Raw genomic sequence first — 25,642 nt, 5'->3', positions numbered from 1 at the left:
GAAGCCTGCGACCTTCCCGACCTCCCCCCAGAAAAAACTAGAAACCCCCGCAGTGGGGGGGGGGCGGTGACGCGACTCACGCTGAATCGCGTCATTGTGGCCCCGCCCCCTGCTTCACAATGCCGAAAATAACGGCATTGTGAAGAGGGGGCGGGGCCACGATGATGCAATCACGCGGCCCCGTCCCGGCTCCGTCCACAATGTGACGTCAATGGCCGTCCCGGCTCCGCGGGTGGGACAGCGGGACAGTCCCAGAAAATGCGACTGTCCCGCTGGAAGCAGGACAGTTGGGAGGTATGACAATGTGACAAACGATCTATCATGCCTCCTGAACTATTCCAGTGCATTGTGACTGAGATTGTCAGATCTTGCCTGCAGCAGGCAAAATCTATAGATGCGATGTACGACCAGCTGGTATGGGCATCGTGATCGTGAGGTGACACTCACGATTAGGACATATTTTACACGATCTGTCGTCCCGATGCGTCAGAATCAGGCTGATCATGTAAAATATCGCCTAGTGTGTGGGTAACTTTAGTCAGGTGGGAGACAAAATATGGGAATGAGGCTTGGATACAGGAAGTGTTAGGTGGTAGATTAGACACAGAACTGAAGCTTGGATACAGGAAATGTCAGTTAGGTGGGGGGATTAGATATGAGAATGAGGCTTGGATACAGGAAATGTCAGTTAGGTGGGGGGATTAGATATGAGAATGAGGCTTGGATACAGGAAATGTCAGTTAGGTGGGGGGGATTAGATATGAGAATGAGGCTTGGATACAGGAAATGTCAGTTAGGTGGGGGGGATTAGATATGAGAATGAGGCTTGGATATAGGAAGTTTTAGACAGGTTAGGAATTAGTTATAGGAACGAGGCTTGGATACAGGATATTGTAGTCAGGTGGGGGATTAGATATGGGAACGAGGCTTGGATACAGGAAGTGGTAGTCATGTGGGGGCTTACACATACTGTAAATGAGGCTTGGATATAGGAAGTGGTAGTCAGTTGGGGGATTGATTTAAGCATCAGGCTGTGTCAGCCAGGAGGAAGACAGGTAAGTGCAATGTAAGGCTGCATGGATGGGTGGTCAGGAGGATCAGACTGGAATAGGCCTGCGCATGTGCAAGCTGCATGGGGGGCGTCAGATCTCTCTCAGGGGAATGCTGTGGAAAGAAGCCCATAGGCTTATGGCGTTGACTATCTTCTACAAGGTCCAGAAAATGTTACTCTCCAGAGCTTGATACATATGGGGAATGTGGCACCTCCGAAAGCTGCATAGTTTTCAGAGTTTTGACTGCATTTCACCCTTAGTACATCCCATCCTGTGTGTGATATTCAGTGTAACTTCTCCCGGTCAGTCCCAGTGTAGGGAGATGGCTGAGTTGCAGGAAGTAATATAATAACTGTATTGTATATAGTGCAATATTTTCTACTATTACACATATGTCACAAATATATGTAATATACTGTAATGTATACAGAGCAATGTAATAACTGACCTGTATTTTACTATACTACTTATCACTAATATACAGTATATGATGTAATATGCAGTATGCACACTGTAATGTAATAACTGGTCTGTATTATATTATATCACTAATATACATTATATGCTGTAATATGTACACACATAGCAATGTAATCTTTGATCTGTATTGTGCTATATATTATATCACTAATATGCACCATATACCATACCTCCCAACTGTCCCGAATCCAGCGGGACAGTCCCGTTTTTCTGGGGCTGTCCCACCGTGGACCGCAAGGTGTCCCACGGTGGGGGGGAAGTTGGGGAGAGCACATACCGCTGCTCTGCATAGCAGAGCAGCGGGTGTGCTGGAGGAGAACAGATGCCATGCGCACGGCATCTGTTCTCATGTGTTAGGACTGCCTGGGGGCTGCCCAGCATCTCGGAGAGTGCTGGGCACGCCCCCACAGTGACGAAAACGGGGTAAGTTGCGAGGCTCCGCCCCATTTTCAGTAGACTCTGCCCCTTTTCGGATGCGCGCACCTTCGGCTCGCGAACTGTCCCTCCTTGGGAGGATGAAAAGTTGAGAGGTATGATATACTGTAATATATGCAGAGAAATGTAATCACTGATCTGTTTTATATGGTATAATGCTGTAATATAGATCCACACACACAGCAATGTAATTGCTGATCTGTATTATACTATATAGTGCTATCGCAGAAGGGCACTCCTTTGTGTGAGCCTGAAAAATGGCCGTGGTCACTCAAAGTTGGCATGGCCTTGAGATGTGCCCCCTTTTCATCACTTTAGGGTGCGTGTCCAGCATCTCAGTGCCCCCAAGGTATCCTTGCAGTGTGAATAGTTGCTCTGCGCATGTGCACGGCACCTATTCACACACCAGTGATTGTTTCACTGGAACTTTACCCCTCACAGGATGCTTGGACCCGCTGGTGGGGACTGCTGTTTCAGCAGTACGCTGCCATAAGGGCAGGACGCTATCGATTCCTACCTATCGATTCCTGCCTACCTATACACTCTAAAATAATTGTTGCTGTTTAGCGCTATGAGTCGCACAAGAAATAATTGCTTTCAGACTTTGATTGTGGTTCCAAAGCACAAAAAGTTATTATTCAACATAAAAACAGATAGTTACACACTGTGATCTAAATACAATTAGGGCAAATAAATTATACAGACCCAAGGTACAGTTGTTACATACGCACGCGCTCTGGACCCAGATCCCGGCATCAAAATAGAAACCTCCGTCAACAGCAAAGCAAGCAGACTGGCATCCAGGTTTAGATAGGCAATACAATAGAACAGTTTGGTATGATTCCATTGGTACTTCTTCCTGGTTCTTCTGTTACAGTATAGTTCATAGGTCAGTTCGTATGGACACAATCCAGCCTCCAACAGCCCTTTGTGTCCTTTTTCCCGCTGCATAATATATCTAAGCTGGTTACATTACAGTGTACATTTTAATGTTTAACTCTCTATGGTCCATAGTTTGCAGTCACATGTTGCGATCTTCTTACCGATGATACCGGAAATCTGCAAAGACACAGTGGATCAGAACAAGACCAAACACGGTCTGCTTAACATGTACTGAACCTTATATATCAAATAACATTTGTTTCACAACATTACTAATACTGAATAAACCTTGAATATTACACTTTAATGCTAGGGAACCTTTTAAGTAAGTGTGTAAGTGTTTGTGGAGTACACCATGGTACGTGTTTTGCAGGGTTGATCATGTTATATGTTTTAGTGACTGTCTGTATTTATATGATGAGGACTTTTAACATCTTTCTATTGCGTGGGAATCGCACAACGCTAAATAATAGCATCGCCGTATGTACTTATGATGTGCGAGATTTAGCTAAAATGGCGCTGGGTGGCCAGTCGCAAAATGGCGTCTCGATGCCATTCGCAAAATGGCGTCGTGCAGATCTAATTTTAAACCGATTCTGTCTCAGCCAATTATCCGGCTTCGATAACGCATTTCAGGGTTTTCAAATTGGGCAGGGCGCGACACCCTGCTGAAACAGCCTAGAGGGAGCACTACTATATATTACTAAATTATCACTAATATACATCATAATGTAGGCCATAATATATACAGTTATATAATAACTGATCTGTATAGTGATCAGATGTGTGATATTAGTGTGGGCTGTATATAATGATTACTTTGTATCAAGTATGACATCAATGTGTTAAAACTGTATTTGGGGGGGTTTTACCGCATTTTCGGCTTTAATACATCCCAGCCCAAGTAAGGTGAGTGATATTAGTGTGACCTGTGTATAGAGTGATATCTGTGTTTATCAGGTATGTGATATCCGTGTGAACTGCGTATATTGAGCAGTGTGTATCAGGTGTGTGATATAAGTGTGACCTGTGTATAGTGAGCAGTGTGTATCAGGTGTGTGATAGTGTGACCTGTGTATAGTGAGCAGTGTGTATCAGGTGTGTGATAGTGTGAACTGTGTATAGTGAGCAGTGTGATATCAGTGTGACCTGTGTATAGTGATCAGTGTGACCTGTGTGTATCAGGTGTGTGATATCAGTGTGACCTGTGTATAGTGAGCAGTGTCTGATATCAGTGTGAACTGTGTATAGTGAGCAGTGTGTATCAGGTGTGTGATATCAGTGTGAACTGTCTATAGTGATCAGTGTGTATCAGGTGTGTGATATCAGTGTGACCTGTGTATAGTGAGCAGTGTCTGATATCAGTGTGAACTGTGTATAGTGAGCAGTGTCTGATATCAGTGTGAACTGTCTATAGTGATCAGTGTGTATCAGTGTGTATCAGGTGTGTGATATCAGTGTGACCTGCGTATAGTGACACTCTGACAGAGCGCTCGCTTTGAATCAGGGCCGGTCTTTTTTTTTTTTTCTTTTTAGAACGGCCTCCTGGCCGCTTGCATAGCTGTGGGTGACCACCCACAGCTATAGCGAGCTGCCAGGAAGATGGTCGCGATGGTCAAGACCATCGGGCTTGCGACGAGACCCTAGTGGCAGGGTTCGTGGCCGCAAGCCCCAGAGAGATTTCGGCTCTAACAGAGCCGAAATCTCTCCCACTGACATCACTCATGATGTCAGTGGGGCCGCCCCCAAATGGAGGCGTTCACATGGGAACGCCTTCGTTTGGGCAGCCACTCCCCCGGCCCGCCCACCAAAGGGGACGTGCTGTCACTCAACATCAACAGCACGCCCCCTTTGGTACGAGACCCGGAGCGACAGAGTGCCGTCGCTATCCGGGTCTTGCGCATGACGGAGCCGGCTCCGTCGTGCGCATGCGCACTGGCCCACCATCGACCCGATTGCGAGCACATAAAGCGCTTGCAACCGGGTCTGAATCAGGCCCAGTGTGTGATATCAGTGTGACCTGTGTATAGTGATCAGTGTGCATCAGGTGTGTGATATCAGTGTGACCTGTGTATAGTGATCAGTGTGCATCAGGTGTGTGATATCAGTGTGACCTGCATATAGTGACAGCAGAGCTGGTATCAGCCTTGTATGACTTCCAGTACATAAAACATAAGGAATCGGGAACAAGAGTTGTCTCTCAATTTCTGTAATTAAATTAAATCAAGATCAAAAATTCCAAATCCTCCCTAATTCAGAGCTTTGGTAGAGATGTCAGGTGCAGCGTACGGCAGGCAGCACAGAGATATCTGGGAGGAATCAGACTCCTGACCACAAGCTGTAACCCTTGTCAGTCCCTGGGGAGTCTTATGAAGCTGGATCAGAGGATCTAATGGAACTGTCCGGAGCTCAGAGGAAGACTTGCGGTCATTCAGTGTTTTCATATTTGAATATGTCACATGCGGACTAGGGAACTGATTAATTATGGATCGCAACTGCGATTGCTATAGCGATTACGCACGCAGTCTCATTGCATTAGTACGCTAATCCTCTGTGATCGCTATGCCGCCGCAGCACTACATAAGGACGCCCACTTTACCTTACACACATCCGTAATGTTTAGTAAGACTGCAAATCCATCGGTACAATCGAGTACCATCGCAGCATCACACACACTGGCACAAGCTCTGACCTTACTCAGGAATTGCTCATTTCATTGGACGCTATCAGGCCTCAGGCTGCGTAGGGCATCGCAGTGGCTAATTTATGCACGCCCCTAGTACAGTGTTCAACCACACTGGCACGCCTGCGTTTCGCCGACCACCACCCACAAGCGGCACTACCTGTCAATCACTGCGATGGGTCTGCGTAGTCAATGCGATCGCAGTCCTGTTCGCAGTTGCTGGCTCGCTGTGATGCATGCGCAGAACGCAACAATGGGCCGATTGCGTGCGTAATCGCAGTTGCGTTTGTTAGTGAATCAGGCCCTCTGTGGTGTATGTTCTATTTATTCCTAGACAATTGAGCAGTGAGGAGCCGGAGCCTCTTTACTAGAAGGCACGTGAGGGCGAGACGTGTCCTGTATAAATCACCGAGTCCCTGAGGATGGACAAGGACAGGAGACAGGTGACTGAGAGGATAATACATCTCACCATGGAGATCATCTACCTGCTGACTGGAGAGGTGAGGCATTCTGGGAATTTTACAGCGATGTCACTCTTACCTATATTATTACAAAGCGATCTGACTGAGAGGTGATGAATTCTGGGAAAGATGCTCCACAGCCCTGTGACACCTGTCCTAGAGGACCCCCTGGTTTCCCATCTCAGAGAGGCCCCCGTGTACTTGTTTTCAGAGATGCCCCACCCACATGTCCACAGCCTTGTACATGTACTAGGACAGGGGCTGGCAACATCTGACGCAGGGCAGTAGCTAGGGTAGTGCGGCCGGTGCCATTGCACAGGGCACCACAGGTCAGGGGGCGCTGTTTGGGCCTGTCAATATTTCTGTTTATTATCATTATTACTTGTAGCTTCATCCCCAGCATCTCTTGGCCTCTCCTATCTCTTCCCTGGCCCTTCCCCATGAAGCCATCACACAGGGCACCAAAAAGTCTAGTTACGGCTCTGATCTGACGCTCCAGCTGCTGTGAAACTACACCTCCCAGCATTCTCGGCCACAGATTTGCTGTTATGACCTGCTGGGTTGTGTAGTTCCTCAGCAGCTGGAGTGCCAGACGTTGCCTAATCCTGGACTAGGACATATGTATACCTAAACTATTTTGTATATCATGATTAGGCATTTGTGTCATACTTACCTAGTCATTCAGAACATCCGGGAGACTTGTGAATTTTCGGCAAGTCCCACAGGTTCTCTGAAGAGCAGGTGACTCCCCCTCCCCCACATCTTGCTTGCTTCCTACTGTAATGGACAGGACGGGGGAGCAATCACGGTTCCATGACTAGCTGGGCAGGGCCAATATGAAATGAATCCACCCCATCTTCTGGGACCTGTGATTCTGCGGCATTATGCCATGAGGGGATGGGGACTTATGAGAAGTACCAAGCCCCGTCCTCATCAGGGATCAGCATCTTCTCAGGCACTGTCCCGTAGGGAAGAAAATTGTAGCTATTAATCTTATGGAGCATATTTATTAAAGCTATTTTACCAGAAAACCGCAAAATTTAAGTATCTCTGATATCTGCCGCGGTCCCTACATTTCGTGTTGGAAATGTCTGTAGTTGTTAAGATTGCAGTGTTATATAGGCACACACATGTGGATGACTCACACTATGAACAGCCCAGTTACTTCACCACTGGTTTTGGTTTATTGAGCGGTAGCAGGTACAGCCGTACTCGCTATTACATGCATATGGAGAGGAGCTTGAGTGAAGCAGGGTTCTATACAGCTCACCAGTCGGTGAGTGTATGCTGCAAACGTTTAGCGGTGCAGGGATGCTGGAACAGCTTTATACATACATGCCTACCCTCACAGTTTTCGCGGGAAGCTCACGATTTTTCTGGTAACCCCCTGCACCCCCGGAAGGGTAGGTACTTCTCCCACATTCTGCCCACTTCCTAGTGAAGTGGGCAGAATGGGGATAATTTCAACGGCGATCGCGGGTCCCCCTGTAGAGGGCGGGGCTTAATGACGCGATTCTCCAAACCGTCACAACCCACCTGTTTCTCCTCCCCAGGATCAAAAGGTAGGCAAGTATGGCTTTATAGCAGGTATTAACTGGGTCTCTCATAGGAACTAAGTAGGAGACTCCCGTCTCCCACCATGTCACCTACACAGTGTTCGATAAAGACAAAATGGCCCCTTCACTTGCTCAGAAGTGATCATGGAGGCCATCTTGGGACAGGGCATGAAGCCTCCCTGGAGGGACAGGAAGACTGGAGTCTGCGCAGTAACGCTTTCTTTCAACATTTCTGACTGCAAAAGCAGCTCCCATAGGGATTTACGGGGGCTGCTATGCAAGTCTAATTTGCCAAACTCCGGAATACAAAGCTTGAGCCCCGGCGGCTAACATCTAAAGAAGGCATTAGTGCATGGTAGCCTATGGGCTTAATTTTTTCAAACTTTACCGTTATCCCGTGATTCATGCACCAGTTGGCATATGTGCAGAATGCACATCAATGTCTTTCCAGGAAACTAAGTGATCGCGGTAGCTATCATTTTGCATCTAGGCACTTGCTGGGAGAGAGCTTTTTCCTCTGTCACGGCACCCCAATTTTCATGACCACATTGCGAGTTGGGGTGAAATCTTCTTACCACAAACGCTTTTTATTGTTGTTGGAAAATACACCCCAACAGTATGTGTGGTCATTTTGTGACGTCCTCTAGAGAAACTGTTTTATAACAATTGTAAAAGAACTGGCTCATTTTATATGCAGTGATATCGCCTTGTGGGTGTTACACAGAGTATTACTTGGAGGCATCAATAACATTTTAATATTCTTATTCTCTGTGTCCAAACTATACTCAACATTTTGTATTGAACTTACAATGTTTCCTCCTTTGATGCTGTTTAAAGTTTATTCTTCCCATGATCCTCTCCTCTCTGGGTCACAAGATGGCGTCCGTTCTCTCTGTATTTCCTGCTCTGCCTCAGTCTTCCCCTGTGCACAGCTGTAACCGAGCAGCCTGCAGACAATGTCAGATTGAAGTATTGGTCCCATATATTACATTGTTTATGGGTTTTTTCCTTTGGCTGGAAGTAACATGGCTGAAGCTGCAGCACAAGTGTTATGTACCGTACAGTTTCCAGTGGTATTTGTACGATACAGTAGTAGCTCCTTCTTATATATTACAGAGTTCCGTTTACCTTTTCACTGATGTCTCTGTCATTACAAGGGTTACATGATGGTGAAGAAGTCCTCTAGTGAGCGAGAGATGTTTGGCAGCCGTCCATGTGTATCAGGGGAATTTATCAAGACGCCGAGCCTCATCACGGTGACTCCACCTGACTCACTGATACATGAGAGACACAATGAACAGAAGATCCTGGAATTCACCAATCAGATCATTGAGCTGCTGACTGGAGAGGTGACTGCTGGGAATGGGACATTATACAGTAACACCAGGGGATGTGTCTGGGTGATGATTGGAGAGGTGACTGCTGGGAGTGGGACATTATACAGTAACACCAGGGGATGTGTCTGAGAGATGACTGGAGAGGTGACTGCTGGGGATGGGACATTATACAGTAACACCAGGGGATGTGTCTGGGTGATGACTGGAGAGGTGAGTGGTGACTGCTGGGAATGGGACATTATACAGTAACACCAGGGGCTGTGTCTGGGTGATGACTGGAGAGGTGAGTGGTGACTGCTGGGAATGGGACATTATACAGTAACACCAGGGGATGTGTCTGGGTGATGACTGGAGAGGTGACTGCTGGGGATGGGACATTATACAGTAACACCAGGGGTTGTGTCTGGGTGATGACTGGAGAGGTGACTGCTGGGGATGGGACATTATACAGTAACACCAGGGGATGTGTCTGGGTGATGACTGGAGAGGTGACTGCTGGGGATGGGACATTATACAGTAACACCAGGGGATGTGTCTGGGTGATGACTGGAGAGGTGACTGCTGGGAACAGGACATTATACAGTAACACCAGGGGATGTGTCTGGGTGATGACTGGAGAGGTGAGTGGTGACTGCTGGGAGTGGGACATTATACAGTAACACCAGGGGATATGTCTGGGTGATGACTGGAGAGGTGACTGCTGGGAATGGGACATTATACAGTAACACCAGGGGATGTGTCTGGGTGATGACTGGAGAGGTGACTGCTGGGGATGGGACATTATACAGTAACACCAGGGGATGTGTCTGGGTGATGACTGTACCATTGTGTGTCAGGTTCCTATAAGGTGTGAGGACGTCACTGTATATTTCTCCATGAAGGAGTGGGAGTATATAGAAGGACACAGGGGTCTGTACAAGGATGTGATGATGGAGAAACACTGGCCCCTCACGTCACTGGGTAAGAGGAGACTTTCACTTATTTTAAAGGGGACAGAAATTTCATGGGCCACCTAGATACACACATCATCAGATATATACAATGTATTCTGTCTCCGTGTGTCTCCTACAGATGGATCCAGTAACAGGAACCCCCCAGAGACAGGTCCGTGCCCCCCTTATTCACAGGAATGTACAGGAGAAGATCTCAGAACCCTACAGGAGGATCAGGTAGATGGGATTTAGGGTCTCGCCAAATTCCAAAGTGCCAAAATGACTTATCACTATAGAATCTGTATAGCAGCTCTGCGTGTCTAATTAACATTTAGGGTGAAAACCTGACTGATATGAAGGCAGAGGATATAGAGGGGGAAGAAGAGACGTATGTGAGGGGTGACCAGCAGTGTAAGGAGGAGGAGAGCCATGCAGATATTATCAGAACAGGTGAGTCGTAATCACTTATTACAGAAGTTAGTCCTATATTCTCCTGGTTCAGTCACTACAGCAACCTCTTATTCTGTACAAACTACTGATAAAAATCTGCCCAGTGCTGGGTCCGGACACCTCAGCCCCTATTAGAGTCCTGCTCTCCTCCTAACACCTTATCATTATGCACTACCAGCCAAGAGATCAGTCCAGTCACCCCTTATTTCTCATACATCAGTAGAAGGGGCATCATCCTAGTGATTCCATCACTCATGTTACATCACCCACGGTGCTCCCCCCTGCACTGTCACCTGTCGCATCACCCACGGTGCTCCCCCCTGCACTGTCACCTGTCGCATCACCCACGGTGCTCCCCCCTGCACTGTCACCTGTCACATCACCCACGCTGCTCCCTCTGCACTGTCACATCACCCACGGTGCTCCCCCCTGCACTGTCACATCACCCACGGTGCTCCCCCCTGCACTGTCACATCACCCACGGTGCTCCCCCCTGCACTGTCACATCACCCACGGTGCTCCCCCCTGCACTGTCACATCACCCACGGTGCTCCCCCCTGCACTGTCACATCACCCACGGTGCTCCCCCCTGCACTGTCACATCACCCACGGTGCTCCCCCCTGCACTGTCACATCACCCACGGTGCTCCCCCCTGCACTGTCACATCACCCATGGTGCTCCCCCCTGCACTGTCACATCACCCATGGTGCTCCCCCCTGCACTGTCACATCACCCATGGTGCTCCCCCCTGCACTGTCACCTGTGACATTACCCACGGTGCTCCCCCCTGCACTCTCACCTGTGACATTACCCACGGTGCTCCCCCCTGCACTCTCACCTGTGACATTACCCACGGTGCTCCCCCCTGCACTCTCACCTGTGACATTACCCACGGTGCTCCCCCCTGCACTCTCACCTGTGACATCACCCACGGTGCTCCCCTCTGCACTGTCACCTGTGACATCACCCACGGTGCTCCCCCCTGCACTGTCACCTGTGACATCACCCACGGTGCTCCCCCCTGCACTGTCACCTGTGACATCACCCACGGTGCTCCCCCCTGCACTGTCACCTGTGACATCACCCACGGTGCTCCCCTCTGCACTGTCACCTGTGACATCACCCACGGTGCTCCCCTCTGCACTGTCACCTGTGACATCACCCACGGTGCTCCCCTCTGCACTGTCACCTGTGACATCACCCACGGTGCTCCCCTCTGCACTGTCACCTGTGACATCACCCACGGTGCTCCCCTCTGCACTGTCACCTGTGACATCACCCACGGTGCTCCCCTCTGCACTGTCACCTGTGACATCACCCACGGTGCTCCCCTCTGCACTGTCACCTGTGACATCACCCCTGGTGCTCCCCTCTGCACTGTCACCTGTGACATCACCCCTGGTGCTCCCCTCTGCACTGTCACCTGTGACATCACCCCTGGTGCTCCCCTCTGCACTGTCACCTGTGACATCACCCCTGGTGCTCCCCTCTGCACTGTCACCTGTGACATCACCCCTGGTGCTCCCCTCTGCACTGTCACCTGTGACATCACCCCTGGTGCTCCCCTCTGCACTGTCACCTGTGACATCCCCCATGGTGCTCCCCTCTGCACTGTCACCTGTGACATCCCCCATGGTGCTCCCCTCTGCACTGTCACCTGTGACATCACCCCTGGTGCTCCCCTCTGCACTGTCACCTGTGACATCACCCCTGGTGCTCCCCTCTGCACTGTCACCTGTGACATCACCCCTGGTGCTCCCCTCTGCACTGTCACCTGTGACATCACCCCTGGTGCTCCCCCTGCACTGTCACCTGTGACATCACCCCTGGTGCTCCCCTCTGCACTGTCACCTGTGACATCACCCCTGGTGCTCCCCTCTGCACTGTCACCTGTGACATTACCCATGGTGCTCCCCCCTGCACTGTCACCTGTGACATTACCCATGGTGCTCCCCCCTGCACTGTCACCTGTGACATTACCCACGGTGCTCCCTCTGCACTGTCACCTGTGACATCACCCACGGTGCTCCCTCTGCACTGTCACCTGTGACATCACCCACGGTGATCCCTCTGCACTGTCACCTGTGACATTACCCATGCCTGTGTGTTACTAGCAATAGTAATTGCGTATGTGGGACTCAGTAACGATAACACCCTCTTCATTTTGAGACAAGCTGTAACTAACACTACTCCTACCTAAGTTATTTTATGTAAGTTATATAAATTGTTGCATGTTATGTGTGTGATTTTCCATGAACCTGACCTGTGAACATGCGCTCCTGTTGTTAATATGGGACACAATGGACTTTTCAGGAGGTCTTTGGCAGGTTCCGCAGATGGATTTAAAGGGGCAATAATATTAAATACAAAGCCAGGTGTATTTTTTTTTATTAGTGTTGCTTCTTTAAATCCTGGGGCCAACATGGAAACTAACTGACGTATATAGAATAAAAATAAGTGTGGGCTTCCTATATCTGTGGATAGGGAGAGCTTGTCCTCTTCCTTATTGAGCATTTATAATCCCCTGTAACACCCGGCGCCCAGTACAAAGCAAAGACTGAAACTGATCAATCCAAAAGCTTCCACTATGCTAAACAGTAGTTTTCAGCATTGATATATTATGGCCTGCAAAATTGGTAGCTGCTATCCTGAAACCACCACCGGTTACTCACCTGGATCAGTTGGGGTTATCACCTCTACGGCACCCTCTCTAATTCCCTGGCTTCAGTGGCTTTCCTGCAATATTGCTTTTCTGCTAATAAATAAAAGGCCTATGACTGTAGACTGGGCTTTCTTGGCCCACAAAAAACAAGTGGGAAACCCATGGGCCCTTGCCCTCTGCTCTCACCCTCTGCTTGTGAGTATGAGTGAATGACAGCCTGGCAGATGTAGCGCCCATCCGCAGCAGCGCCTGGCAGATCTCAGTTGAGGGGAGATGTATCAAACATTGGAGAGAGAGAAAGTGTAGAAGTTACCTACAGCAACCAATCGGCCTCTAACGATCATTTACCTGGCACAGTCTATCAAATGACAGAAGCTGATTGGTTGCTATGGGAAACTTCTGTACTTTATCTCCAAGGTTTGATACATCCCTGCCCTTGACCTTTATCTTGGATGTTATGGTGTCTCTCTATGGCACTTTCTACATTGACCCTAATATTGTATCCAGCACTGAGGACTCCAATCACCGATGAAATAGAATGACTGTAACGTGATCTGAAAATCCTACCTAAAGGGCCGCTATGCAATTGCCACTGCTCCAAAGTCCATTTTCCTGTTGGTTTGGCTTGTATGAATACCTAATAATCTTTATACCCTGATGTCGCTATTTAGCGTTGTGAGTCGCACAAGAAATAATTGCTTTCCAGACTTTGAGTGTGGTTCCAAAGCACAAAAAGGTATTATTCACATTTAAAGCATTTAGTTACACGCTGTGATCTAAATACAGTTTAGCGCAAAAGATTATACATTCACAAGGTACAGTCGATACATACGCAGGCTCTCTGAATCCAGATTTCCCGGCATCAAAGGTGAAGCCTCCGTCAAATGAAAGAATAAGATGACTCTCTACTGGAAATAGAGCGCTTGAATATATACCCTTACAGGGAGTAGGCAATACAATGGAAACGAGTTGGCATAATCCCATTGGGTCTTCCTCTTGGTTCTTCTGTTACGATACAGTTCATAGGTCAATTTGTACAGTAGTGGTTCAGCCCACCAACGGCTCTTTGTGTGTGTTTTCCCGCCGAATAACTAATCAATAGACACTACATACAAAGTACATTCTATCACCTAATTCTCCATAATTCATAACTTGCGGACGCATGTTGCGATCTCCTTGCCGATGGAACCGGAGATCTGCAAATAAACAGTGGTTTAGAATGGCACCAAACATGGTCAGCTTATCATGTACTAAACCTTAGATATCAAATACATTCATTTCACAACATAATTGGTAACGAATAAAACCTTTAATATTAACCTTAATGCTAGGAAACCTTTCAGTGTAAGTATGCAATATGTCAGTGTGGGGATATTAAGAAAAGACGCTAGTTAGCATTGTGCGTCTACGTGTTTTTGGAGTACACCATGGTACGTGCTTTGCGGGGTTGTTCATATTATATGTATTAATAAATGTACATATGGTATTGTGAGGATTTGTGATGTAGGGCAGTGGCAGACGCACAACGCTAATAATCATAATATAGCACCATACACCAAGGTATCGTGTAGGCGCCGCAAGATGGGGTCGTGCGGACAACGCAAAATGGCGTCATGCAGATATTTTTACAGTTAAGGTCTCTGCCAACCATCTGGCTTCGGCACTTATCTTAGAAAAGGACAGACAACCCAAGCACCGCATGCATCACTTTCAGCCCTGTCTATTATAGGGCCCTGTCTATTATAGGGCCCTGTCTATTATAGGGCTCCAGCTTTTGCTATAAATGGATATATACATCCGCACACAAGCCCCATTACAGTATTATCATTGAAATTCTAATCCTGCTGACAAATGACAAGAAATAATAGCAGACATGTAGAAGAAGAGAAGAAAGACTTGTCTTCTATGTGGCGCATATTAATTGTAAAGATTCTAATCTTTATTTGCTATACATTAAAATTGTTCCTACTGGAACACAATACAGCGAAATATGGATTCAAGTAGAGTTAGAGAGTGATCGTGTTATACGTAACTATGAAAAAGTGAAAATAAAATAATAAAGAAAAGTCTGTCTTCTCTCCTTCTACATTATGGCCCGAATTAATTTTGAGTCGAAAACTCGTTATCTGCGATCATTTATCACCGATGACGTAATTTTTGCCTGTTTCAATTATCCCCGTATTCAATTTCAAAGACTTTTCGCAGGTGCGAAAAATCTTTGTAATAAACCGATAAGTTTTCACCATGTAAAAAAAAAAAAAAAAGTGCAAAATTGGGGTTTAGTGGTGCAGGCTTAAAAAAAAAAAAAATAGCTTGCACCCCTGGGAATGTCCCCTAAAAGTAATGTGTGTCAAAAAAAAGTTTACATAAAAAAAAAATCTGGACACCCCAAAAACTTAAGTTTAATTTTGGGGTTTAAAAAAATGGGGAACAAAATCCTAAAGTAGCTAAATTGATTCCAGAGGGTTACCCTAATATGTGGCAGGTGTTTTCTTCATAGCGGCAGATGCATTTTTTGAAGAATTTTTAAAAATCATTTTAGGAACTTAAAAATATGCTTGCATCCATTTTCATGTGCTGCAAATTTGATGGACATAGTTATTTTTACCCCCAAAAAAATTGCTAAATGCTCTTCTTCATCACCTTCTTCAAAGCCGCATTTATGCACTTGCCGCGGCTATTAAAAACCCTGACTGCCTGCAGTAGCCCAAAACGGGGGTACCCATAGTGATCCCCCATGTCAGGACATCTTTAGGGGGGTGCTAGGATTATTTCCTGAAAATTCCCAGGACTTTTCCGATACTTACCTTTCCGCCGAGTCCCGTTTTCGCCGGATCCACATGGAATACTGGGATAAGCGGACACGCGCCAGATACTTTATATCCCAGGAAAAACCTCTGATGAGGGCGAAAAGTCTGACCTCTGACTTTTCGCCCGTAATTGAATACTGGCCTATGTGTGTATCTGCCTGTATTCTGTGTCAGCGATATCTATGCGCCGCAGCGCTCTCAGTCCTCCGCTTGTAAAAACAGCCGCCATCGCTAGAATCAGCCTTCGTATCTAGCCTAGTCTTGGTGCAGGAAATGTGACTGAAGTCTGCTACATTTCTGCATGCGCTCATCTCAGAATAGGTCGCCATTCCATCAGCACGCCCACCGGGCAATTATCCTATGTGCAAACACCATGCTGCCACCTAGTGACATGCGACTGAATTGCAAACAACCCGGGATTTCTCATAATCACACAAAGTTGCATGTGCAGGTGGCTACGCAAGAGCGGTTTGCTAAAAAATTACGAGATATATCCGCATTTAGGATTATGTACAGCTCGAGATCAGCCACGGTGTCTCCATCAGCAGTAAGGTGGGCCCATTGACTGATCCAGAAAAATCTGTCGTCCCCCCCTCCAAGGCACTTCCCTCCTGCCTACAGATGTTGGCTCTGCGCTGTGTGGTACATCAGGGCAGGGAGGGAGTCTCGGCAGCAGCCCAGCACACAGCAGCAGCAGTCTCTGCTCTCTCGCTGCCCTGACGTGCCGCACGGAACACACCCGCACTCTGCTGCTAGAGCCGACAGCTGTAGGCAGGAGTGAAGTGTTTACAGGCAGGGGCATAACTAGACCTAGGGGGGGCCCCATAGGGAAATGATCACGCCCAACTCTAAACACACACACTCAGTCAATGAGGGGAGCCGGAGCCGACCATGAGGACGCGACCGGGCGAGGGGGTGTGACCACGGAGAAGGTAAGTCGAGGCGTGGGGAGTGAAGAAGGTGTGAAGGGGGACGACTGAGGGGTTGCGGATCATGGCCTGGCACCGCAGTGTCAGGGGGAGGGCTGGGCCCCATACCAGCTGCACCCCCTGCACCTACGGTAGTTAGGTTACACTGGTCCCAGATGTAGGGATGGACTTCGATGGGCGATGTTTGATGACCATCAATGTTTTTCTTCCGATGTTAGTGTTTTTACCATTTGATGGCAGCATTCCGATGTTTGCTGCCATCGAATGGTAATCATTCAATGTTGTTTCGATGGTGGCTTCTTTTCTTTAAAAGCTAAAAGCTCTGCCTCCCATGACTGCTGTGTGCTGTGTCTCTGCCTCCCATGACTGCTGTGTGCTGTGTCTCTGCCTCCCATGACTGCTGTGTGCTGTGTCTCTGCCTCCCATGACTGCTGTGTGCTGTGTCTCTGCCTCCCATGACTGCTGTGTGCTGTGTCTCTGCCTCCCATGACTGCTGTGTGCTGTGTCTCTGCCTCCCATGACTGCTGTGTGCTGTGTCTCTGCCTCCCATGACTGCTGTGTGCTGTGTCTCTGCCTCCCATGACTGCTGTGTGCTGTGTCTCTGCCTCCCATGACTGCTGTGTGCTGTGTCTCTGCCTCTGATAACCTTCCTGGCTCATGTTGTTGGGTTCGTTGGAGGCTGTCTCTCACTGCCTCAGACCTGGCCCTCCCACTCCTCTCTGCTAGCTCTGATTGGCTCTCTGAGACAGTGAGAGCCAATCAGTGTGCAGCCCTGGCCCAGCAGCAGCTGTCACTCACAGACACACAGCTAACAATGTTTATACCAGCAGAGATGGGGACTGATGTCTCTGCTGGTGCTGTAAGAGGTTCCTTTTCTGTGTGTTATAAGTATATTTTATACATGTTTTTTACACTTCACTTTCTTGTTGCTTTAAGTGCCCACAGCAACAGCAGCGTGACAGTGTCCTTCTCATCCTAAATCAGCTCTGCCTGTCTGTGCCTTGCCAGGGTTTTTATTTATTTTTTTTTTACTTTGTGTCCGAGCCCCTCCCCTAACCCCGCCCCTTTACTATTCATATGAATAGCTTTCACCATTAAATGCTTTTGATGTGATGGTTAGTTACCATCGCATCGAAAGATTCAATGGTGGAAGCACTGCCATCATATGATGGTGGGCTTCCGATGTCCATCCCTACCCAGATGGCTCCACACTGCTGCACCACGGCTCCTCTGCCTTGTCACACTGACGGAGATGTGGAAACCTTAGATATACATTGTTCCACAGCTTTTTGGGAATGGCTCTAGGACCAATACTGGTAAACCATTATAATCTATATTAAAGAGCTTACTAGTGTTTGACATTTCCCATGAATCTCAACTGTATATTATTATATATCTTTAAATTATGAACATATAAGAGATATCTTCTTATATACTTAATAAATGCGGCATAGTGGGTCTTTCCAGCCCTCCCTAGTAAGCTATAGGTTGCTTAGGTTACTGTACACACATCAGCTGATAATCACATATAGACCATGTACAGTACTCAGTCAGTGTGTGTCTCTTACAGAAAGACCCAGCAGCAGAGATACCCCAGAGCGATGTCCCCGTCCTCCTCATTCTCAGGAGAACCTCAGGATCACACGGGAGGATCAGGTAGATAGATTTAGGTGATCTAAAAACAAATCCGCTGAAACCGAATATCTGAATGAAGTAAGATATCGGGGTAAATGTAATAGCCTGTGGCTTATAGGTATCAGCGACTTTCTGGGAAGTCTGGCTGATGTTTTAAAAGAGCCATCATTTATAAGACAAAACCAACCTGTTTTTGCCTTTTAAATGATTGCCCCGTTATAACATCGGGCAAACTCAGTGTAAAGTCGCAGATGCCTACAAGTCGTATTTACTGTTAAATCTAAAATCAGACATTAAAGTGTTATTTCACTGTTGTATGGGTTATTTATTTAGGATGAAGATGTGACTAATATTAAGGCAGAAGTTCTAGAAGAAGAGACGTACGTGAGGGGTGGCCAGCGGTGTAAGGAGGAGGAAATCCCTGCAGGTATCAGCACAGGTGAGTGATAATCACCTATTACAGGACAAAGTGATATTCTCCTAGTTCAGTCACTACAACAATCTCTTATTCTTCCCCCTCCTCCATCACTACAAACTAACGAGGAAATGTATCTGCCCATTGGGTCAGGAGCTGCAGAGGCCACTGACTGTGCTGGCCGGGCACCATGTAATTGTGAGCCTGCATAGTATCGTGATCAGCTGCAGCCTCTGGAAGCCATGTATGGCTGTAGTTTTATGGAGGGGAATGATAGCTTCCCATAGGTGGGCAGTGGTCTCAAAAGTAAGGGGCGTGGTCAGACAATGGTATTCCCAATTCCAATTACACCACACAGTAGCAGAATCTTGATTTACATTACACCACATAGTAGTGTCCCTTATTCATATATGACACACAGCAGTGCCCCTTATACACAATGCCCACATTTGTGTCCCTTATACACAATGCCCACAGTAGTAGTGCCCCTTATGCAAATGCAATGCCCATTGTAGTGGTTTCCCTTATACAATGCCCACAGCAGTAGTGCCCCTTATGCAAATGCAATGCCCATTGTAGTAGTGACCCTTATACAATGCCCACAGCAGTAGTGCCCCTTATGCAAATGCAATGCCCATTGTAGTGGTGCCCCTGATCCAGTACCCCCAGTAGTGGTAGTGCCCCTTATGCAGTTCCCACACTGGTAGTATCCCCTTATGTAGTGCCCCTAATAATGGTAGTGTCCCTTATGTAGTGCCCCTAATAGTGGTAGTATCCCTTTTTCAGTGCCCCTCCGTAGTGGTGCCCTTTATGCAGAGACCACATTAGTGGTAGTGTCCCAAGGAGTGGTGACTCTTATGCAGTGCCACTTGTAGTAATGCCCCCAGTAAGTAGTGCCCCCAGAAGTTGTGCCCCATATAGTGCCGCTTACACACAAACTCCCCCCCCCCCCCCCCCAATACTTACCTTAAGCCCCGCTCCTGCGTGCCTCCGGTCTGCCTGGCTGCTCCAAGTGCTCTGTACTATGGGAGAGACGTCATGACGTCTCTCCCATAGTGCCCGTGGGGGGAGCGGAGCCTGAAGCCGGAGCTCAAGAGTGAGCTCCACCCTCCGGCCAGTGCTGTAGGGGGGGAGCCAGGTGCCCGCCGGTAACAAAATCTCAGCAGGCGCCCGGCAAATTAAGCCTCCCTGAGGCGCCGGGCTAAGGTGGGTCGGAGGAGGCGGAACTGGTTACGTCTCCAAATAGAAGTGACGGAATGCAGTTCCGCCCCGTTCCAGCCCACTATAACGCCTGGGGTCTCCCAAGGGGGGAAAACTGAGACTGCCCGCCCAGCATGTGATTAGCAGTGAGCGCTTCCAGTGGGGGAGTCACTGCTAGGTGGCAGATTTTATTGGGAGAACTGCAGCCTCTATGTAAGGGATGCAGTCAGGAACCTAGGGTTAGGCACTAGGGGGGGGAGGTTAGGGTCAGGCACACCTAAGGGAGGGTTAAGAGAGGGGGTAGAGTTAGGGGTACTTGGCAGAATCAGCTGTTGGGATCTTTACCCCTGCCGGGCTTCTGCTGTCAGGATTTGAACCGCCGTTGGTATTACAAACTGATACCCTATGTAAAATCTGCCACTGATCACAGGCATTGGCACCTATTAGTCTCCTTTTCTACTTCTCACATGATTTTATTCCCAGGAACCAGCAATGTGATCTCACCAGTCTGCTCCCGACACTCTGCGGCGATCCTCATACATCAGCAAATGGGGATGACATCACTGATCAATGAATTGAGACCCTGCAGTAACTTTTACTAAGTGGCGCTTTTCAAAGTCGCCTCGTCTACTGGATTTAAAATGGCAATAAAATTATAATAATAAAAAAAAAAAAGCTGATTTTGTATAAGTCTAGCGGCTTTGAAAAAGGTCCATATATCGATATTTTACATACATTTATATAGACAGTGAATTTTTAATTTACCCAGTTGATGGTACTTTGGGAACTTTCTCCTACTTTTTATCAGAAAATTAAACTTATGAAAACATTCGTATATCCATATATTTATTTTATTCCCAGCAGGTGGATGTAACCACGGTAATGTCTCCGAAGATCGTCTCATTTTAACTCCAGGTTGCAAAATAGAAGAGAACATCCTCATCCCAGATTCTCCCGGAGAAAACCCTGTTACTCCAATTGTACATCCAGTACTGAACAGTGCAGATATATCCCCTGCTCCCTCTAATCATGAGGAATATTCTCCTGATGCTGCTCCATCTGTTACTGCTTGTACAGTAGATGAAATATTACCCTGTCCTACAGATGCCACAGGTTCTACACACAACAGTACGCTTAGTACCCATCAGCCAGCTAAGGCAGGTGAGAAGCAGTTTCCATGTTCTGAGTGTGGGAAATGTTTTGGCTACAAATCACATCTGGCTACACATCTGAGACTTCACACCGGTGAGAAACCATTTCCATGCTCTGAGTGTGGGAAATGTTTCTCACTGAAATCAAGTCTGGTTAAACATCAGAGAATTCACACAGGTGAGAGGCCGTTTTCCTGCTCAGAGTGCGGGAAATGTTTTACACAGCAATATGCTCTTAGTAAACACAAAATTTGTCACACAAGCGAGAAACCGTTTCCATGTTCCGAGTGTGGGAAATATTTTAGATACAAATCGGTTCTAGTTATGCACGAAAGAATTCACATAGGCGGGAAGCCATTTTCCTGTTCGGAGTGTGGCAAATGTTTTATGCGGAATGCAGACCTGGTTAAGCACAAGACTCTTCACATGAGGGAGAAGCCATTTTCTTGTTCTGAGTGTGGGAATTGTTTTAACCAGAAGTCAAGCCTTGTTACACATCAGAGGAGACACACGGGCGAGAAGCCATTTTCTTGCTCAGAGTGTGGGAAATGTTTTAGGCTGAAATCTGTCCTGATTATACATGAGCGACTTCACACGGGCGAGAAGCCATTTGTATGTCCCCAGTGTGGCAAATGTTTCACCAATCAATCCGGTCTCATTGTACATCAGCAACACCACACCGGCGAGAAGCCCTTTCCCTGTTCCGAGTGTAGGAAGTGTTTTACGCAGAAGTCTGCTCTCATCGCGCATCAGAGACGTCACACGGGTGAGAAGCCGTTTTCATGCGATGAGTGTGGGAAATGCTTTACACAGAAATCGGTTCTTCTAAAACATCAGAAACGCCACACAGGAAATTAGCCATTTTCCTGTTCTGAGCTAGGGAAATGACCGGTATCTGGTCTTGTGGAACTATAGATTAGCTGATCAATTTGGGATTTTTTTATTTCAAGCATGGTATTGATAACCGAAGAGGGCAAATTTTTGGGCGTGTTTCTAAAGTTGCCTCTTCCGGAGCGGGACATACCTCCCAACAGTACCTGGAGCCGGGCCAATGTCCTGTGTGAGCAGAACAGATGCCGCAAGCGCCCTCAGCATTAAATGAATTGTCCCATCACCCCACCTTAAATGAATGGGCCCCATTTTGACCATACTATTTAATAGTTGCCGCCATCGCACCATCAATATATAAATGGCCCTCACCAACACATCACTGAACATATAAATTAACAACCCGCGACCCACCCATATTACATTCCGTAAGAAAATTACAGCAGTTGTTTTTTTTTTCCTCACCAAAGCAAATATAGCACCAGTCGAATATACTACCAGCAATACTTCCAGTATTTACTCTTATATTGCAGCACAGTGTAATTGTTTTGTCTCTTGAGGCTCCGTGCAGTGAGTACAGCTTCGCTAATTCTTCACGTAGGGTCAGCAAATTATATTTGCAATATGTCCAATGCAGGGAGCCCTGCTAAACAGGCTAGTGGGAACACTACATTATAGAAAGAGTCTGCTCCTTCAGCCATTGCTTTAGTTCCTCTTTGAAATGGATCTGACCATTGGGCTTAATGGCTGATTTAACTGTCTACGGTTTCCACCGTTTAGACGGTTTCGATGATCAGTTTAGATTAACTTTACTTGTGAAAAAGTCCTTTGTATTGTGCAGTTGACAGTGGAAGAACGTAACCGATTGTAACAAGTTTCTACAATAAACCAAATATTGTGACAAGTCTACTGGTTCTTTGAAGTACACAATATCAATATATGAAACAATATATAAAATATATACTGTGTGTATATATGATGTGTGTGTGTATATATATATATATATATATATATAATCAATCAACAATATTACAATATTAGCAAGTTTCTGTAAGCGAGGGAATGCTACTCCAACTGTGTGGTCTGATTTTTCTAAGATTTTGTACAGGTAGCCAGGGCTAGTCTGTCAGTATCATCGTTGTCATTATCATTTTCTACAAACATTGTAGAAAATTCTAATAATAAAATGTCTTCTATGACATAAAATTTAGATAAGTACACTAAATAATCCCAACACCTCTTGTATTATGCTGTTTCATATCCAGAACACTAAGGTTGTTAAGTGTTGAGATAATCTGCATCCTCTCTGTATTTTTTATTTTTTTTTAAATAATAAATCTGCACAGTAAATATCTGGCCTGTTCTTCAAAAGTGCTGCTGTAGGTGCCTCAGTTCCTATCCTTCCTGCATTATCTTCAAGAGATCTGCAAAACTGAACCTATGGCTTATGTCTATGATTATGTATTTATGTATCCATTGTGGAAGCAACTTTAAAAGTGTTTATTGTCAGAACCTATGTATAGTGCGCCTCCATTAGTATAGGAACGGGACCTGAGGATAAAGGGGGAGAGTTCTCCTCCAACACCCCCGTCAGACAAGGCTGTCTCTGGTCACATGACAGCCCATAATAAAATGGTGCCTTATAGCAATGTGCTCATACCGGCCATAGTGTTTAGTGCTAGAAGACGAGTCAGTTTTATTGGCAGACCTTATAGATGGTACAGGAGGCAGCGGTGTGTGCTGGAGGTTAGTCCACACGGTAGATTACTTAAGCAGGTCTTTGGTTTATTCACCAGGCAGAACAGTTTTACAGGATGACACCGGGTTAATGCAGCAGGTATGTGTAACAGGAACAGGAACCAGCCAGCCTGTTCCAGATCCAGCCAGGAACATATAGGGGAGCACAGGGGGTGTGCGACAGGTAGGAGCCCACACCTGTGTCTGTACATACATCGCTGGCAGGGGAATATACACACAGACTGTACATATACAGCAGTTGCGGTGTAGTAGAAGTATTTGGGGGTCACTGACCTGGGAAACACCATCTCTATTGCGGTGTCGCTGGGACTCTCGGAGGAACGTCCTACTAAAATGGAGGAGCTGAAGACACGCACACACCGCGCATACGCAGTGGCACACATGGTCAGGGGTCACGACTTTGGCAGTACGGGGGTCCTAGTGTCCGGAGAGAGAGACCACGCAGAGCTCTCTCTCCTAACACCCCCTCCATGCTGAAGGTTACACTTACACCACAAGGAGGGTCGGCTTAGGGGTCACATGGGACCTGCGGCTGAAAATGTTCAAGGATCTGTACTGAGAATGGGAGGAGCTGTGGACAGTGCTATGTGGGTGTGGCCAGTGCCACGTGGATGTGGTCAGAGCCACGTGGGTTTGTACACCCCATACACTATCAGCCCCACTGTCTCCCTACATGCAAATTTTTTTTCCAATTTTTTTTTTTAATGCATAATTGTGTGCGAAAACTAGAAAAACTATTTTAATAATTTATGGCTGACCGTGTGACCGGCTAGGCTGTGGAGGCCTGGAGCTGTGGCTCCATCTGACCATTTTTTGTAGAGAACTGTGGAGCTCATTCAGAGTCGGTCGTGAGCGCTGAGTGCTCACAACCGACTCGATGTTGCCCCACAGCGCATGCGCCGGCTCGAGGCAGACGAGGCGAGCTGTCGATGTTGAGTGACAGCTCGCCCCGTTTGCTGGGCGGGCCAGGGGCATGCCCGGCCAAAAGGAGGAGTTCCAGTCGGAACGCTTGCCGTTTGGGGGCGGCCCCACTAACATCATTGCTGATGTCAGTGGGGAACTTCCTGCTCAAACAGAGCAGGTAGCTCCCTGGGGCTTACGAGTGCCCAGACCCTACCCTAGGGTCTGGTCGTAAGCCCAGATGGTCGCGATGGTCTTGACCATCGCGACCATCACCCATGTCGGTCGTTAGAGCTGTGGGTGTCAACCCACAACTTAACGATCGACAAGGAGGCGGCTGTTCAGGATGCAAGCGGCCGCCCTGATTCAGAGCGACCGCTTGCATCTACCGACCGCCTCTGAATGAGGCCCTGTGAGCCATCAGCTGTATCTGCTTATATGACCTGTCACAGTGTAAGTTAGGCTTATTTTATCCTAATGGTGCGTACACACTGGGCGATTAAAGTGGACGACTGTACGATAACGATATCGTTATCGTTCAGTCGTCCACTTTATCGTCCATTTTTAACACAAAAAAGATGAACGATGACGACGACGCGCGTTCCCGCGGGTCGTTCGTCATCATCGTTCATCGCGCTGACATGCAGGCCAACCTGACGACCTCGTCAGGTTGCTGCATGTCAGGGAATGGGTGAGAGAGCCCGGCGCTGAACGATATCGCTAATGATATCGTTCAGCGGCTGTGCTCAATGTCATGAACGACATTGAGCACAGCCTGCCGGGGACACACTAGACGATATCGCTCAGGGAGCATATCGTCTAGTGTGTATGCACCTTATGTGTAATATATGAAAATGATAGATAGCATTGGTGGAAGGTAACATGAAGGCTGATCATGTGACTTGCTATAGAACTGTCCGTTATCAATCTGTTACTATGCTACTGACCGTGTAGTGTAAGCTTATTTTCACTTACATGATACGATGATAGATTATAGATATATAGTAATGGCAAAATGTATGGAGAATGTGATTTTTCACCTCAGCATGCTGACCATGTGACTTGCTTACATCATATACAGCCTT

At 47.3% G+C, this 25,642-nt stretch overlaps 1 protein-coding gene across 1 annotated transcript; it reads left to right on the top strand.

Annotated features, from left to right (window-relative positions):
* The first annotated feature begins 931 nt into the window (after positions 1–931).
* Positions 932–22,803, top strand: LOC148477851 (uncharacterized). Its single transcript, XM_088456100.1, has 9 exons — positions 932–1,055; positions 5,867–6,032; positions 8,707–8,898; positions 9,723–9,846; positions 9,958–10,055; positions 10,154–10,268; positions 18,241–18,326; positions 18,639–18,744; positions 20,782–22,803. The coding sequence occupies exons 2-9, from the start codon at positions 5,955–5,957 to the stop codon at positions 21,927–21,929; spliced, it is 1,947 nt and encodes a 648-aa protein (XP_088312226.1). The 5' UTR covers positions 932–1,055; positions 5,867–5,954; the 3' UTR covers positions 21,930–22,803.
* Positions 22,804–25,642: the final 2,839 nt, after the last annotated feature.

This window comes from Taudactylus pleione, unplaced genomic scaffold (assembly GCF_031769625.1).
Source record: "Taudactylus pleione unplaced genomic scaffold, aTauple2 ptg000685l, whole genome shotgun sequence".
Lineage (NCBI taxonomy): Eukaryota > Metazoa > Chordata > Amphibia > Anura > Myobatrachidae > Taudactylus > Taudactylus pleione.
This window is presented reverse-complemented; position numbering and strand designations above follow the sequence as displayed.